This window comes from Rhinopithecus roxellana, chromosome 12, assembly GCF_007565055.1.
Source record: "Rhinopithecus roxellana isolate Shanxi Qingling chromosome 12, ASM756505v1, whole genome shotgun sequence".
NCBI classification, from domain to species: domain Eukaryota; kingdom Metazoa; phylum Chordata; class Mammalia; order Primates; family Cercopithecidae; genus Rhinopithecus; species Rhinopithecus roxellana.
In genome coordinates this window covers 2,391,809-2,407,445 of record NC_044560.1, presented here as the reverse complement: position 1 = coordinate 2,407,445, position 15,637 = coordinate 2,391,809, and the positions used below count along the sequence as shown (strand labels likewise).

At 43.3% G+C, this 15,637-nt stretch overlaps 1 protein-coding gene across 6 annotated transcripts in view; it reads left to right on the top strand.

Moving 5' to 3' along the window:
• Nucleotides 1-15,637, top strand: part of VPS13D (vacuolar protein sorting 13 homolog D) — a 294,906-nt gene that overhangs the window by 227,704 nt on the left and 51,565 nt on the right. For all 6 annotated transcript variants that reach the window (XR_004060385.1, XM_030942225.1, XM_030942226.1 and 3 more), the window contains 2 exons: nucleotides 8,893-9,025; nucleotides 13,043-13,238. Coding sequence is in view for 5 of the 6 variants with exons in the window: in XM_030942225.1 (XP_030798085.1) it covers nucleotides 8,893-9,025; nucleotides 13,043-13,238 (329 nt within the window). In the remaining variant the exon portion in view is untranslated. The remainder of the gene's footprint in view (nucleotides 1-8,892; nucleotides 9,026-13,042; nucleotides 13,239-15,637) is intronic.

Here is a 15,637-nt window from a genome sequence, read left to right as displayed (position 1 = left end):
ATGTAATTTTTCAGAAATTTTTTAATACACTTTTGTCAGCTGCCTTCCTTTGTCAGTTCTGCTACTTGGGAGAGAAAAGAGATATGCACGATGTCTCTGTATAATTTTCACTGGCATTTAGGAAGGAATTTTTCTATGAAGACAATAGCAAAAGTCATGGTTGGGTTACCTCTCTAGGTTACCCAGTATCACACATAGATACTTAGCAGACTTTTGCTGGAAGTGCTCATGGTCTTTCCAGCTTTATCTGTGAAATGAGCATATTAATACTACCTCACAGGATTGTTGTGAGGATTAAGCTAGTTAAATATTTCATTGATGGGAGGCCCCAAAGACAGTGGCTGGCGCATGGCTAACATTGTTGGCTGAAGCTTATGATTCCAGAAGTTCAACTGTGGTCTTCAGTACTTGGAAGTTTGCCCTTACCTACTCTGCTACACACTCATCTAAAACTTAATTTATTTAACGAAATAGTTGGGAACGGATTTCTTTCTAAAAACCTCAAAAAATTTATTCCAAACCCTTAAAACCTATTTTACTTTTGCCGCAAGAAGCTTAGCTTATACTGGTGCCCAACATCTATGATTATTCTCTCTGATGTCACCAGCCTCCTTTCTTCTAAGCCTTTGGCATTAAAGTGAATCTATTTATTCATTTGAAATAAATACAAAGTACTTTGTAAGAATGGAGTTCTGGTGACTAGGAAGGAGATGATCTTGAGCTTCTTTTCTGTTGAGGAAGGTTCGGTTTCGTGTCTAAAGTTCAGTATTTTGCGATTTTAATTGACGTGTTTATGCTTTCCTTTGTTCCAGAATGGGCATGAGGTGATTTCCATAGTTTAGGATGAGACATGCAAGATTCAGTGAGGGTGAAAGAGGAGGGAGCCGGAGAGCACTCATTGGAAGAAAGGATAGGATTTCCAGTAATAAACCTTTGATTTTTTTTTTTTCCAAGTGCTTTCATAACCAAGGTCTCCGTGGGTAACTCCATGGGTGGTGGTCTCCCTGTTTTGTAGATGAAGACACTGATCCTAAAGAGAGTGTGTCTTTTGCTCATGTTCACCCAGCTGATACTAATGACAGAGTTGGCATCAGGACTCTGTTTTTGAAAGCCTGTGTGCTTTCTTGGAGTTGAAATAAGTTATCTGCCAAATCAGGCCTTATGGTGTGACCACCATACAGGGCATTTTTTTCCCTGCGTTATAATCTATCTCCTGGTTCGGTACTGAGGCACAAGCTATTTATGCATATTGAAAAACCTTGTAAGGATGGCAAAATGGGAGCGCTCATGGGGTGGGAAGGCATATTTCCCGTGGCTAGTACTAACTGTGTGGAAACCTATCTTCAGGCTTCCCTCTGCACGCTTCAGCGTTTTCAGCAGTGGACAAGTAGGGGCCTGGCATTTTCAACATGAGCATGCACCCCTTCTGCCGAAAAGTCCTGCACTGGATCCCAGCTGATGAAGAACTGAAAGGCAGGACACAATTCTGTCCACAGCTGGACTGATGAAGGAAGGATTCATCCTTCCTTCATAATTCTTTATAATCAATGTAGAAAAATCATAGGGAAAATAGGATTTGACTAAACCCCAACTTCTCTATGTTGAAGATCAATTGTCTTGATTCTACCTGTGTACATCCTGCTTATTTCTGCGCTTTTTACTTTATACTATACTCCACCAATCCTTTTAAAGGAAAAAGCAAAATCCTATTATGGGAATGCTTCAAACCACTCTGAGCTTCCAGATTAATCTGAAACAGCATCTGAGTTCATAACTGGGTCAGAGTTGCAGAATAGCAAGAGAAAACTTGCCAGTTCAGCAGGCGTGTGTCTTGGGTTAGTTAAGACAGCAGGACGGTCCTGAGGCCTGACTTGCTCGCATGTGTTTCAACCTTGTGTGCAGAGATAATTCTGGGTGGCTTTAGATAACGTTGTTTCTTAACTGAAAAAGGAGTGTCTGTTGCCTGAGGAGTGTTTATCCGTGAAATAGTAACATGGTGTGCAGCTTAGGGTAGGAGGCTTTTAGATCTCCAGAGACCAGGAAAAAAAAAAAAAAAAAAGCAAGGTCGTTGGCTTAGGCATATTCCTAGAATTAGAATGTCAGTCCCAATTTTAAAATGCCTCTATTGTTTCTATTCGGGGTCCCCTTTCTGGATTCCTCTTTTCTCTTTGCCTTAAGGGCTATACATAATCCATAACCAAGCAGGACTGAAAACAGACAAACGCACTCCTAGTGGATAGAAATCTGGAATCCAGAAATGCTTCCTTCTTGCCAAACCTCAACTTGTTCCGTGCCTTTTTTTTTTTTTTTTTTTTTTGTTTAATGCCTCTTCCCAGCCTCCCCAACCCTTCGTGATTTGGCTGAGTGAGGACTAGCTGTTTGGTTTGCCTTTTATCAACAATAGATATTCACTGCTTTTCAGGTCACATTTTCCTTTAACTCTTCTCTGTTTACGAGTATCACGAAAGGATTTTTCAACATCAGGACAAAACTCACACTCAGAATACTTTTTAACTGTGGGTGTTTGAACGATGTCAAACAGAAGTCAGTGGTGAAGACTTTCATTTTGAAGTGACTTAGGTCTTACACGACTCAAAGGTGGTTTTCCTAGTAGTATATCAGCAGAGTTAAAAATGACTCTGAAGTTGAAAGTCCCACACTACTTCTAAGAAACTTGTAAAAAATGTTGGCCAAATGCTACACCAAACATTTTGCATTAATTATCCTCTTAACTCTTCAAAACAGTCATTTGCAGGCCAGTCTTTGTGGCTCACGCTTGTAATCCTAGCACCTTGGGGGGCCGAGGCAGGCAGATCACCTGAAGCCAGGAGTTCAAGACCAGCCTGGCCAACATGGTGAGACCCTGTCTCTACTAAAAATACAAAAATTAGCCAGGCATGGTTACGCACAACTGTAATCCCAGCTACGGGAGGCTGAGGCAGGAGAATCGCTTGAACCCAGGAGGTGGAGGTTACAGTAAGCTGTGATCACACCCACTCCAGCCTGAGTAACACAGACTCTGCCAGCAAAAAAAAAAAAAAGAAAGAAAAAAAGAGCAATCCCTTACTGTGGGTTTAGCAGATAGATAAACTGAGGTTCAGAGAAATTAAGCCTCTTCCACCAGCGTGAGTATTTGGTAACTGTCAGGGTAAGATTTGATTCCTTTGCTCCTGTTTGACTACATCATGGCAGCCCCCACAAAGTTCATGGCAGCCTTACTTAGAGGCACAGTAGATAGTTGAGTTTTCCAAATTTATGGGTTCAAACATAGCTTATTGCAGACAATGCTGATTAGAATTAGAGCTGTGCTGGTAGCTGAGGTTTGCAGCTGTACAACCTTGTGTAGTCTCTAACTTATGGTGATTTAACTTAACACGTTTTTAACTTGACGATGACACAAAAGCTATGTGCATTCAGTAGAAACTGTACTTCAGATTTTGAGTTTTGATCTTCCTGGGCTGCTGACATGTGATCCGATTCTCTCAGTGCTGGGCAGCAGCAGCCGCAGCTCCTAGTTAGCCATGCGATCATGAAGAGGGAACAAATACTCTACAGTGGGCCCTGCTGCCAGATGACTTTGCCCAGCTGTCAGCTAATGTAAGTGTTCTGGGCATGTTTAGATGTGTTAGCTGTGTGAAATTCATTTTTACTTACAGCCTTTCAACTTAAAAATGGGCTTACCCGGATGTAATCCCATCATAAGTCAAGGAGCATCTGTACTTGGAAGAATATAAAACTTCTCCATCACGCTACAGAGTCCTGCCACTTCTCTCTCTTTTCCTGTTGTATTTGGTTACCATCTTCCCTGGTGACAAGGAAGATACTGCCACCAGCAATTACTCAGTGAGGCAAAGATATTAAAGAGGAAATTTCCATTAGGTAAATAACTGTGAAAGAAGAACCCAAGAGAAGGGAGAGAAATTCAAGCCCCAGCTCCTGTTACACTGGCCAAATACCTTTGGCACCCCATGCTTGCTGAAGATCATAAAAGGGTCAGGAAAACTGATAGGACAGAACAGAGGAACACAGTGTGAATTTTTCCCCTTGCCCCATTCCAGTGTCTACTTGAATTTCAGTTTTATAAAATCAACCCTTCAGAGCCAGGCCCAAAACCCAGGCTAATTTGCAGTGTCTCCATTTGTGTAGACAATGAGATTATTTTGGGAAGGGGGGTGTTGACAGAGTGTGTGTTAGCTATTCAGTGGAACTGGCATCTTGAAGTACTGCTGAGATTTTTACCCGCTTGCTGAAAATATTGCTTTATAGAAGTTAATGACTTTGGACTGTGGCCAGAATTCACAAGTGTGGCATGTGTTGAAGTAACAGAAAGGGGAAAATCATTGTCTTTGTGAGTGTCACAGCAGATTTTCTGAAGGACATTTTGTTCCTTGGAACCTTCCATTTTAGCTAGAACAACATGCACTTGAAGCCTTAAGTATTTTGTGGACTTGAGATTGCTACAAAATGAGGTAGGCAGACTTAAGTCTCTGCAAATGCTCCTTCTGGTGTTAAGGTATTATAACCAAAGAGTTACAAATTGTCTGCACATTACCTTCCAGTTGCTAGTCGCTTTCCCAGTTTAGAAGCCTAGCACACGCTGGGGCTGTTATGCCCTGCTGCAGGTAGCTTCTGCTTTGCTAGGGGGGATATGCCTTGCCAATGCTTTACGTGCACACTATCCCTGAATCCTCAAGACAGCCCTGCAGAATCCGGTTATTCCCATTTTGCATATGAAGAAGTCGAAGTTTAGATAACATAATACTGTTTTTATTGAATGACTCATATGTATCAGGCTCTGTGCTATGTGCCTTACATGTATTGCCTAATCCTTACAGCATCTTTGTAGGGAATATTTGTATCCCCATTTTGAAAAGGAGGGAAACAGAGGCCTGCAAAGTTTCCTTGTCTGTGATCTCATAGCTGTTGGGTGTCACAGTCAGAATTCAAACTCAGGTGTGATTATCTTTCTATTACGTCACATCCATACTTCCCTACTGAGGTCTTGAAGGCAAGAGACAGAAAGCACTTCTGATTTCTGATTCTCTGTCTCTAGCCTGCCACACGGGTAGGGCTTCCACACATGTTGGATTGCTTGGTTGACTGGATGTGTAGTGGATTTGTACTTGCTCACATCGGGACTCATTTCTCCTTCGTCTGAATAATCTGGACCTCCACCTCCAGGCTTTACTTGTCACAAGACAGTGTGAGGATGGGATCGTGAAAGATGACCTGGGCCAGTCACTCCCTACATGATGGTGTAACTCTTTGGGTATCTCTGCTCTGTTTTGATGACCATCTTCAAAGTCAAGGACCTGGGTAAAAAAGTGCTTCCAAGCTTCAGAGAACACCAAGGCCAGAGGACACCCATGATGAGCACCACTGGAATTCCCTCCCTCCACAGCCTGTGTGTTTTCTGCTGTCTTTGAGGGAGAAAGAACAGCTGGGCAGGACTTACCTTCCCACTGAGGTGGGGAATGAGGTAGAATTAAGGCTGTCTAACTAAATTCCTCCATAGTAAAAGGAGGCCACATGCTTTTTGGTAGTCTGGATTCAATACTCAGAGTGCAGTGAACTGGCCCAGGGCCCTGCCTTTACCACTGTATCCATCATCTTGCTTTGACTTTGGTTTAGTTTCTGGAAAATGTCCTTCCCAGTCAAACCTGATTAACTACTCATCAATACAGGTTTGGTTGGATCATAGATTTTAACATCTACTCAAGTTTTCTGAGTTCTCAAACCTGTATTTCTAGGGGTGAGTGAAGACTTTTGTAATGGTTGACTGTTAACAAGTGACAAAGGACAAGTCCGGTTGGCTTGCACAAGCAATTTTTTATGGACAGAGAAACAGGAATTCAGAGAAAAGTCCTACAGTAAGTTGAGATAGGTGTAGGTACCTTTCCATGGCAAAGGTCTTCACCTTACGGAAGAATCCAGCATTAGAGGGAAGAGTGATCTCTTACGTCATCTCATCCCATCCTCCTTGGGTCAGTACATTGTCTTTGTACAGAGAACACCCAGGACCCAGTCAGTGCCAGGGAGCTGAGGCTGCCACAGCAGACTTAGTTGGAAATTAAGCTTTTGGCATAGGCTCACTCATCAACTTTGGATATTAAACTCGTTTAATTGATGGGAGTAGAAGAAGAGGGAGTGATATTGGGCGTTCTGCCTAGATTATTCTCCCATATTCTCTTGGCGGGGGAAAGTATTATGGGATTTTTAACTTCCTCCTAGTTAGCTGCCAGCAATAGGTAAAAAGCACTTTACCCAACCTCTCTTCTAAGGAAGTCTCTTCTCAAAGAATGTAAGAGCTTGAGAGAAACAGGAAAGACCTGAATAAGACCCTGAAATGGCTGCATTGCTCCTGAGTCTCTTCAGGTGGAGATGTGTCCCCTGGAGACACACAGGACATGGACACACGTCACATAACTGTGGTTCTCAAAGCATCTGGGGCACCAGAGAGACGTTTTTGTCCAGAACCTGAAGAATGCTGGGTGCCTACATAATTCTAAACATAGCAGGGACTCTTATTGATTCTTTCCAAAACAAAGGTCACATTTCCTCTCTGTAGTTTGTGTCCTGGGTTCCTGCTGACTGTTTTGTGTATACGATTGTTACCTTCTCAAAGAGACTGTCAGTTCTTGAGGGCAGGGTTCAAGGCTGCTGTTTGTGTCTTCAGCAGTACCTAAATCTGTCCTGGGCCCAGAGAAAGTGCTTAGTAAAGACATTCTACCTTGGGTCGTAGGTCACACAGTGCCAGAGCTGGAAAGGATTTTGGAAATCAGAGTCCAGCACTCTAATGTTATAAATGGTACCACTCCAACAACTTGCTTGGGAGGCTGGTGTTTATCTGCTGGAAGGAGAGGATCTTATTACATTAAACTGTAGTGCAAATGACCATAATTCTAAAGCTTCGACAGGCTTCCCTCAAACAGTGCAGCATGTTCCTCCTTGGACTAGTAGCAGAGTAATAAGAATAGTAAGAATGCTAACTAGATACCAGGCCCCCGAGCCGTTGTCACGAATGCTTCCAGCTACATGACAAAGTGGGTACTCTCGCTCTTCTCTGGATGCAGAGGAGGCTCAGAGGTAGGCCACCTCGCTCAGGGTCATGTAGTTACCAGAATGGTCGAGGGAGGACTGGAACCGGGTTTGGTCAGATGCCCCAGCTTGTGGCCCTTCTCCTGTACTGTGGTAACTCTTGGATGGGGTCTCTGACTGAAGCCACTCCTTAGTGATTCACGGTGCCAGCAGCATCATGTGGTGTTTCCAGTTGTCCTAAAGGAAGTTATTAATTTTCATTAACTTTAATTCTCTCATTAGACAGGCAGTGATGTGGAAGGCAAGGCAGAAGGCAAACAAATAATAATAGGGGTTACATCTCCGGAAAGGTCAGGAATCACTGCTCTAGGTTGTAAAATATTTGGCCTGAGTAAAGGCATGAGTCTTCCCATAGCTTTTTCCAGGAACCATCACTTGACATGGAATTACTGCTGTGTTCACTAGTCCCTCTTCTGTGCCCAGAACTCACATGTCACTTGTGTCAAGAATCCTCATGACTGAGGTTTCCAAGGCAGATCTGATCTGTGTAACACGCATCCCAACCCCCTTGCCAAAGGAGAAGGAAACAGGCCCCCGGATGGCCACCCAGTTCCTGGGCCTTCCAGGCAGGCAGCTTGCCTCGAGGCTTTCCCCTGAGCCTTGTATCTAAGGAACATTCCTGTGAGTTTTCTAAGAGGTTAGTCCTGGGTCATTGGCACTTAAACCACTTGTTTTGGTAGATCCTTCCTGAGAAGGTTAATTATATATTTGATATCCTTTTCTTTTTATGCCTGAATGATGAGGATAAGTACTCTGTGGTTTATTAACTGTCACTTTAAACCTTTTCAGATTGTCTTGTGACAAAACAGAGTTTTATGTCCTTTTTATCCCAGCTTTGATGGATGAGACAGCTTTTCTGGTTAAAGTATGCCAGGGTAAATAAAATCTCTGAATTGTGGAGAGGGTGGGTTTGCATTTGAAATCATGAGTTCAAGTCTGCCACCTCCTATGAAAGGTGACCTAACCTGTTAATCTTTCCATCGATTTCATTTTTGGCTTTTGACAAATGGAGCTTGGCACCTCGTAGGTACTCAGTAATTATTGAATAAATGAAAGACAGCATTACTGGAGGGAGTTTGATGTCTCCAAATATTTGATACCAAACCCTAAAGCAACTGACACATTTGCTGTTTTGAATTCCACTGATTCTTAGAGCAAAGAGCCTATGTTCTTACCATGATACAGTCCCGAAGCTCACTTCTCCTCCCTCAAGACTATTTTGTTATACCTCTCATTTTTTCAGTAAATTTGGAGTAGTATTCTGGAAAGTGAATGTCATTAAAGATTTTTAGTAGTTGCTTTGCAAAGCCTAGTGTCCTCCATTGTATGCATCCCACAATTTGTGTGTGCTCAGTCGTTTTGAGAACCACTCACCTGGGGCAGAGAGTATAGGTAACTGCATTTAAAATATTTAAATTTATATATATTTAAATTATTGGCCAGGCACAGTGGCTCACACCTGTAATCCCAGAACTTTGGGAGGCCTGGGTGGGCAGATCACTTGAGGTCAGGAGTTCGAGAGTAGCCTGACCAACATGGTGAAACCCTACTTCTACTAAAAGTACAAAAATTAGCCAGGTGTGGTGGTACGCACCTGTAATCTCAGCTAGTTGGGAGCCTGAGGCAGGCGAATCACTTGAGCCTGGGAGGCGGAGGTTGCAGTGAGATGAGATCACACCACTGCAGACCAACATGGGCGTATCTAAAATGTATTTAAATTTATTTAAAGTAATTCAAATAGTAAAAATAGTGCTAAGACTTGAAAACTCTTTTCCTGTTTTTAACTCATTCTAGTTTGCTGGAACATTATCAGATGGCTTAGGGAAGACGATGGACAATCGGCATCAGTCAGAGCGGGAGTACATCAGGTACCACGCAGCTACAAGTGGTGAACACCTTGTAGCCGGCATCCATGGCCTGGCTCATGGTAAGTCGCAGGTGACATCAGGCTCTGCTGCTGCAGGTCCTCAGAGGCGCCTTTGTACCAATCTGATTGCAGCTATAAAAAAAGAGAGCTGGGCTGGACGTGATGGCTCAAGCTTTTAATCCCAGCATTTTGGGAGGCCGAGGAGAGCGGATCGTGAGGTCAGGAGTTTAAGACCAGCCTGGCCAACACAGTGAATCCCCGCCTCTACTAAAAATACAAAAATTAGGCCAGGCTCGGTGTCTCACACGTGTAATCCCAGCACTTTGGGAGGTTGAGACGGGTGGATCATTTGAGGTAAAGAGTTTGAGACCAGCTTGGCCAACATGACGAAACCCCATCTCTACTAGAAATACAAAAATTAGACAGGTGTGGTGGTACACGCCTGTAATCCCAGCTATTCAGGAGGCTGAGGCAGGAGAATTGCTTGAACCCTGGAGGTGGAGGTTGCAATGAGCCGAGATCATGCCACTGCACTCCTGGTGACAGAGCAAGACTCCATTTCAAAAAAAAAAAAAAAGAAAGAAAGCTGACAACAGAGGAAATCCTGTGTTGGTGTGCCTTCCAAGCTCTCTTTATCCTCCTTGCAGTTGAAATATGACAGCCTGTGAGAACTCCTCATTCGTTTTCTGAATGTTGTGCACATTGCAATTCCTTTTGTTCTCTGGCTTCTGTTCCCAAAGTATCATAAGGTGTAATCAACTAGACCTGTTCTTAGAATTGTAGCTGCTGCTTCTCTTCTTACAATTGTAACCTCTGCCTTCTTAGTGATCATTCCTTCCAAAGAAATTGAAATGGGGAATTGGCGGCCAGGTTTGTAGCCTCGGTGTTTTTTAGTTTTGCATAAATGTGCATTCACTAAAATTATAAATTTATCTGCCTAAGAGATGTTGTTGATGGCGTGAATGCATTTGGTCTCTGACTTTGAATTCTGACTTTTAATGCTTTAATTCTGAGTCATTTGCCTTTTGTTGCATTTTTGTTAACAATTTCTTAGTACAGCATCCAAGGCCCTTGGAACTATAAATCCAGTCAATTTTTCCGACCACCATCCCTCAGCCATGCTGCACTTTGGCCACACAGAGCTATGTACTGCTTCCCAGGTGTGCCTCCAAGTCCTTGCTCATGCATGGTCCTGCTCTCCCTCCTCTGCCTCACTTCCTTGTCTATCAAAATACTACTCAACCTGTAAGTCCCAACTCAAATACATTTTCCCAGCTCGATTAGTCCCTGTTAGAGTTCATGACAGAGCACAGTCTGGGCTGTGTATGTTACCAACTGTGTACATCGAGGTCTCTGATAGATTGAGAATGTGAGGAGGGGAGAAAGACCACTCTGTATTCACCTTTATCCTTGCATACCTCACATGACACCTGGCACGTAGCTCATGCATAGTAAGGCTTAGTAAATTAAACTCTTTGTACCAGATCCTTAGGAACCATCCAAAACTATCAGAGTCATATCAAGACTGATCAGTATTAATTATCTGCATTTGGAAGAAGAGGAAGGAATATAGACAGTAAAAAATTATATATTTGTGCTTAGGACACGTTTAGAATAGAGTTTTTGTTTATCAGCTTTCCTAATGGAGAGATTTGGATCAAAATGCCTTTGCTTTTCCTAAGGCTGCCCAACCGTAAAGGGAGCTGTCCCTAAGGAGACATCAGGCCAGAAGTGAAATTTGGCTGAAAGTAACTTGTTTATGAATTTTAAAAGTTGAGTGTTGGGCAATCATTTGGGGTTAAGGTTTAATCATTCTTTCTAGTAATGACAGTACATTGGACTTTTCGAAGACTTTTAAAATGAATATGAAATGCTTTGTTATGTATGGTGGCCTTTATCTGGCCAGCGTCCTTGCGGTGTGGAGAGAGCATGACTGTCCTCCCTTTCTGGATGAACACACAAATGTGCTGAAAAAATGCATGATTGGTTCAAAGTTGCAAAATCACCTCTCATCAGGAATCATTCCTATAATATGTACAGCCTCTCCAGGAGCCAAAGAGGATCCACTGAGCTCTGGGTTATATGAAGGCAGTGTCCTAGAGTGAGAGTCTTCCTTTAGGATGAAAAGACCTTTAGAAGATGACAAGAAACAGAATCCACTCAATCCCCTTGGTTAAGAACTGGGAATTGTGCTCACTTCTCTCTGCAGGCTCTGCTGGACCCAGGTTCAGTCATGTTCTGTCTCTCAGGTCCTAGTCTGAATTCCTATCCTGTGTGTGCTCTGCCAAGAACTTTGTTCTCAAAGTTTGGGAAGAGGCTGGGTGCAGTGGCTCAGGACAGTAAACCCGGTACTTTAGAAGACCTAGAGGGAGGATTGCTTGAGCCCAGGAGTTTAAGGCTGCAGCAAGCTGTGATCATGCCACTGCACTCCAGCCTGGGTGATAGACGGAGACCCTGTTTCTTAAAAAAAAAAAAAAAAAAAAAAGTTTTGGAAAGAGATATTGCCTCATTGGAGCAAATTTACCCAGAATCCAAAAGAAACGTTGTGAATTGTTAGTGCATTCTCACCCAAGGAGTTTCCTTTACCAATTTGTCTCACTAGAGCTGAAGAGTCTAGAGAGCTTCCTCACACCCCACTGTCAGAGGGTAAACATCCTGTGAGTGTCCCTGGCACAGGTCCTGGAGATGCTCCCCGGACAGGCTGCCTCTTCCCTTCAGTGACTGTGACCTCTTCAGCCTCTGCCAGCTTCTGGCCTCTTCTAAGATGTTTTCAGCCATTGCTGTCAACTTGCAAAATGTTTGGAATGTCTTTTTGACCTGGATTGGTCTTTTGAACTGACTTCATTGAGGGTCCCAGCCAGCTTTCACAGCTTTTTGGGGTGCTCTTCATGAAGGTTTTATATGATCACCTATACCAAATTTCATCAAAGCATGCAGTAACTTTTACCTTATTTCAAGCATCCCGTGGGGTTGGCCAGTCACCCCCATAGTGTTCTTTGAAAACTGCACTGCAAATGTATACTGTCGGCTCTCTACATCCACAGATTCAACCAACCATGGATGGAAAATACTTGGGGAAAAAAAGATTTCGCAAAGTGCCAGAGAGCAAAATTTGAATTTGCCTCACGTTTCAAATACTGTGTTGACTCCACACAAATGAAGTGATATGTGGGCATTGTATTAGCTACTATAATCTAGAGGTGATTTAACCTATACAGGATGGTGTGTATGGGTTATATGCAAGCACCTACAGCACATTATATAAGGGACTTGAGCATCCTAGGATTTTGGTATCTGCAGGGGGTCCTGGATCAATCCTGCATGGATACTAAGGAACAACTCTATTTAGTTATCTCTCTCTGGCCTCCTTCCCTCCCTCCCTCCCTCGGCGTCTCAGTCACCAGGCTGGAGTGCAGTGGCACGATCTTGGCTCACTGCAACCTCCACCTCCTGGGTTCAAGCAATTCTCCTGCCTTAGCCTCCCAAGTAGCTGGAACTACAGACACACATCCCCATGCCCAGCTAATTTTTGTATTTTTAGTAAAGACAGGGTTTCACCATGTAGGCCAGGATGGTCTCGATCTCTTGACCTCGTGATCTGCCTGCTGCGGCCTCCCAAAGTGCTGGGATTACGGGCGTGAGCCACCGCGCCCGGCCTCTGCCTTATATGTCATAGAATGCCATCATCTTCAAACTTTCCCCAAAGGCCTGATTTTCTAGTCTCCTATTGATGTAATCCTCTATCTGTATCCTCTCCTGATCGTCCATAGGCTGCCCAAGCTCTGGGATCGAAAAATTGGCCACTGTTAACCTCTCAGCTTTTCTTTGATTTTTTTTTTTTTTTTTAAACTGGAACACACTTTACTTCTGACTAACATGTAACATATATCCTCTGACTCTAGACTTAATGGGCAAATCTGCAGGATCCTCTGTCTGTGAGTTGGCCTGTCTGTGGCCTCTCTGGCACAGAGATTAATAGAATGGCCTTAAGTTATCGTTCCATAATCAAGGGTTTGGCTTTAAATGCTTTTGCTTTTGTCCTTGTCAGGTTACGACAGTCCTTGTCTTTTTCACTAGGTATCATTGGTGGACTGACCAGTGTTATAACTTCGACAGTGGAAGGTGTGAAAACAGAAGGGGGTGTCAGCGGTTTCATATCTGGCCTTGGGAAAGGGCTTGTTGGCACTGTAACCAAGCCAGTGGCAGGCGCCCTGGATTTTGCATCAGAAACAGCCCAGGCGGTGAGAGACACAGCCACACTCAGTGGCCCCAGGTCAGTGGTCGTGGGAAGAGTGGCTTTTACAGTTTCCAGCCTAGTTCTGCTGCTTCTTCTAATCCATACTGATGTGTTTAATTGTGCACTTTCTTAATTATACGGTTTATAATTCAAATACTTGTAACTGAAATTTCTGATCTGCCTAAAATAAAAACATGAAAATGAGGTACAGAAACCTGGCATGAATTTTTTCAGATATATATATATATATATATATATATCATATTTTATATATGCTATATATTTTATATATGTATGTATATATAGCATGTTTTATATATAGGTATATATGAGTATGTTATTTTTCTCCACTAGAGAGGTCAGAAATAGGATTAAATTGTTAGAAGCTTCTTCTGTTCACCAAGCCAACTGGATCCCCACATGCCCATGAAGAAAACTGTCAGATTGTAGTCTGGTTCTTACTCCTACACCCCGTGGTATAGTTCTAGAATCCCTGCAGTTGCAGTTCACCACGTGGGTCTGTTCCTTCTTAATTTTCCTTCTGCTTGAAAGTGCCAGCTCCAGCCTCATAAAGAAAAGTGCCACCCCCCATCCCCCCAGCAGGTCGGCAATTCTGCTGTGGGATTGCCACCTGGCCTTGATACCGAGACTGGAAATCAGGGACAGCCCATATGGTTCCACACCTGACAGAACCCAACCACTTTAACATAGCTATTTGCTTGAATGGCCTATTTTAGCTTCCCTTTTCCAGAGTGACTAGTTGGGGATTCTTATCAACAAAGGGTATAATGAATGTTAAGGGCCCAGCCAAGCTAGACTCGACTTAAGCCCAGAAGGATTTTGCTGCTGCCTCGATAATAGATTTTCCCTGAGTGAGTTAGTGCGCCCGTTTAGAATGCCTAGGGCCTGGCCCACGTCCACACTCTGTCACTCCCTCAAATAGGATGTGAAGTGAAATTGTCCCCAATTGAAGTGAATCCATTTGTCTGTCACCAGGAAAACTTACTGAAGACACATTACTGCAGTAGGGGAAACGCTCCGATTGTGGACTGGGGCCATGCAGTGTACTGTGCCAGAATGCCTTCCATCTGGAAGCAGCTGAGTAAACTCTGTATGGTTTACTTTAGTTAAGTTACATTCTATTCTCAGATACAAAACTAAAACAATCCTTGAGTATATTTTGAAGCATTTATGAAGTTGTGGGGAGGGGCAGGCAGTGAGGAGGCTTCGAAAGTATTTCCAGTTAGTTTTTCCATCTCTGCTCGAAGCCCAAGAAGTCCACCTCCAGTATTTGTTAAGATAATAAGACTTAATGAAGTGTAAAGCTGAAGACGCCTAAGAGTTCCCAAAGAAGCATGTGTATTCTAAAATGTCAAAATAGCCAAGGGATTGATTGACAAAAAGGGTTCAAGGTATACGTGATAAATTTTTTAAAGATGATTTTGTGCTGTGAAGTTTTAATAATGTTGACAAGAAAGAAATGGCTTGAATTTTATACATTGTCAGCTTGAAAGTCTTGATGAGGTTTTTCATTCTTTTTAGGAGCACAAGTGATGTGTCCACAGTCACTGCAGAAAGAATGTCTTTGAGAGGGACATTCTTGTCGTCTTTATTAGTTGTTCAACATTGTCGTGTGATTTTGTGACAGCCGGTCCATAGCTGCCATTTACTCATTCCCAGTCAGGAAATAGTCATTGAAAATTCCCTATGAACTCAGGGTTGGGAATAGCAGAAACCAAAACTCTCCCTGGTCTCAAAGAGCTTATAATCAAGCAGGGCAGCAAACATAAAACAATCGTATAAACACTTATTTGCTGAACTTGTGACAATGACATAGAGGAGACTTACAGGGTGCCGTGAGACTATGATCAGAGAAGGTGATGAGGAGAAGGAGGGTGGCTAACCTAGTGATCAGGGGAGTTGAGACAGGCTGTTCCAGGGAAGTAATATTTGAGGTGAAGCCTGGAGTATGAAGTAGGAGTTGGCCAGGTGAAGAGAAGAGAGAATCGCCTTCCAGGTAAAAGGGAACTACTGTGTGTGCAACACCAAAAGGAAGGAACTTATCTATGTGCCAGGCATTGTCTTTGTGCTTCCACGTGTGGAATCCCATGTAATCTTCATACTTGATTTACAAATGAAGACAAGACAGTCCAGAGAAGCTTATCTCAAGTCATGGAGCTTGTCCACAGCCACACAGCTGGTCGGAGATGGTAGACCTAGACTCATACCCAGCCTATCTCTTGACCCTGTGTCCAGCAGCACTGCTTTGCACCCTGCTGCCTCGGTCTGCGGGGTGGGGGCTCATTGGATTTCTCTTGTACGTGTTTCAGAGTCAGTTAGTGTCAAGATATGGCATTCCAGATAGTTACTTCCCTGCTGACTCAAGATTTACTTTACTATTACCTACACACTGACATGATTCAGGTCTTGACCAG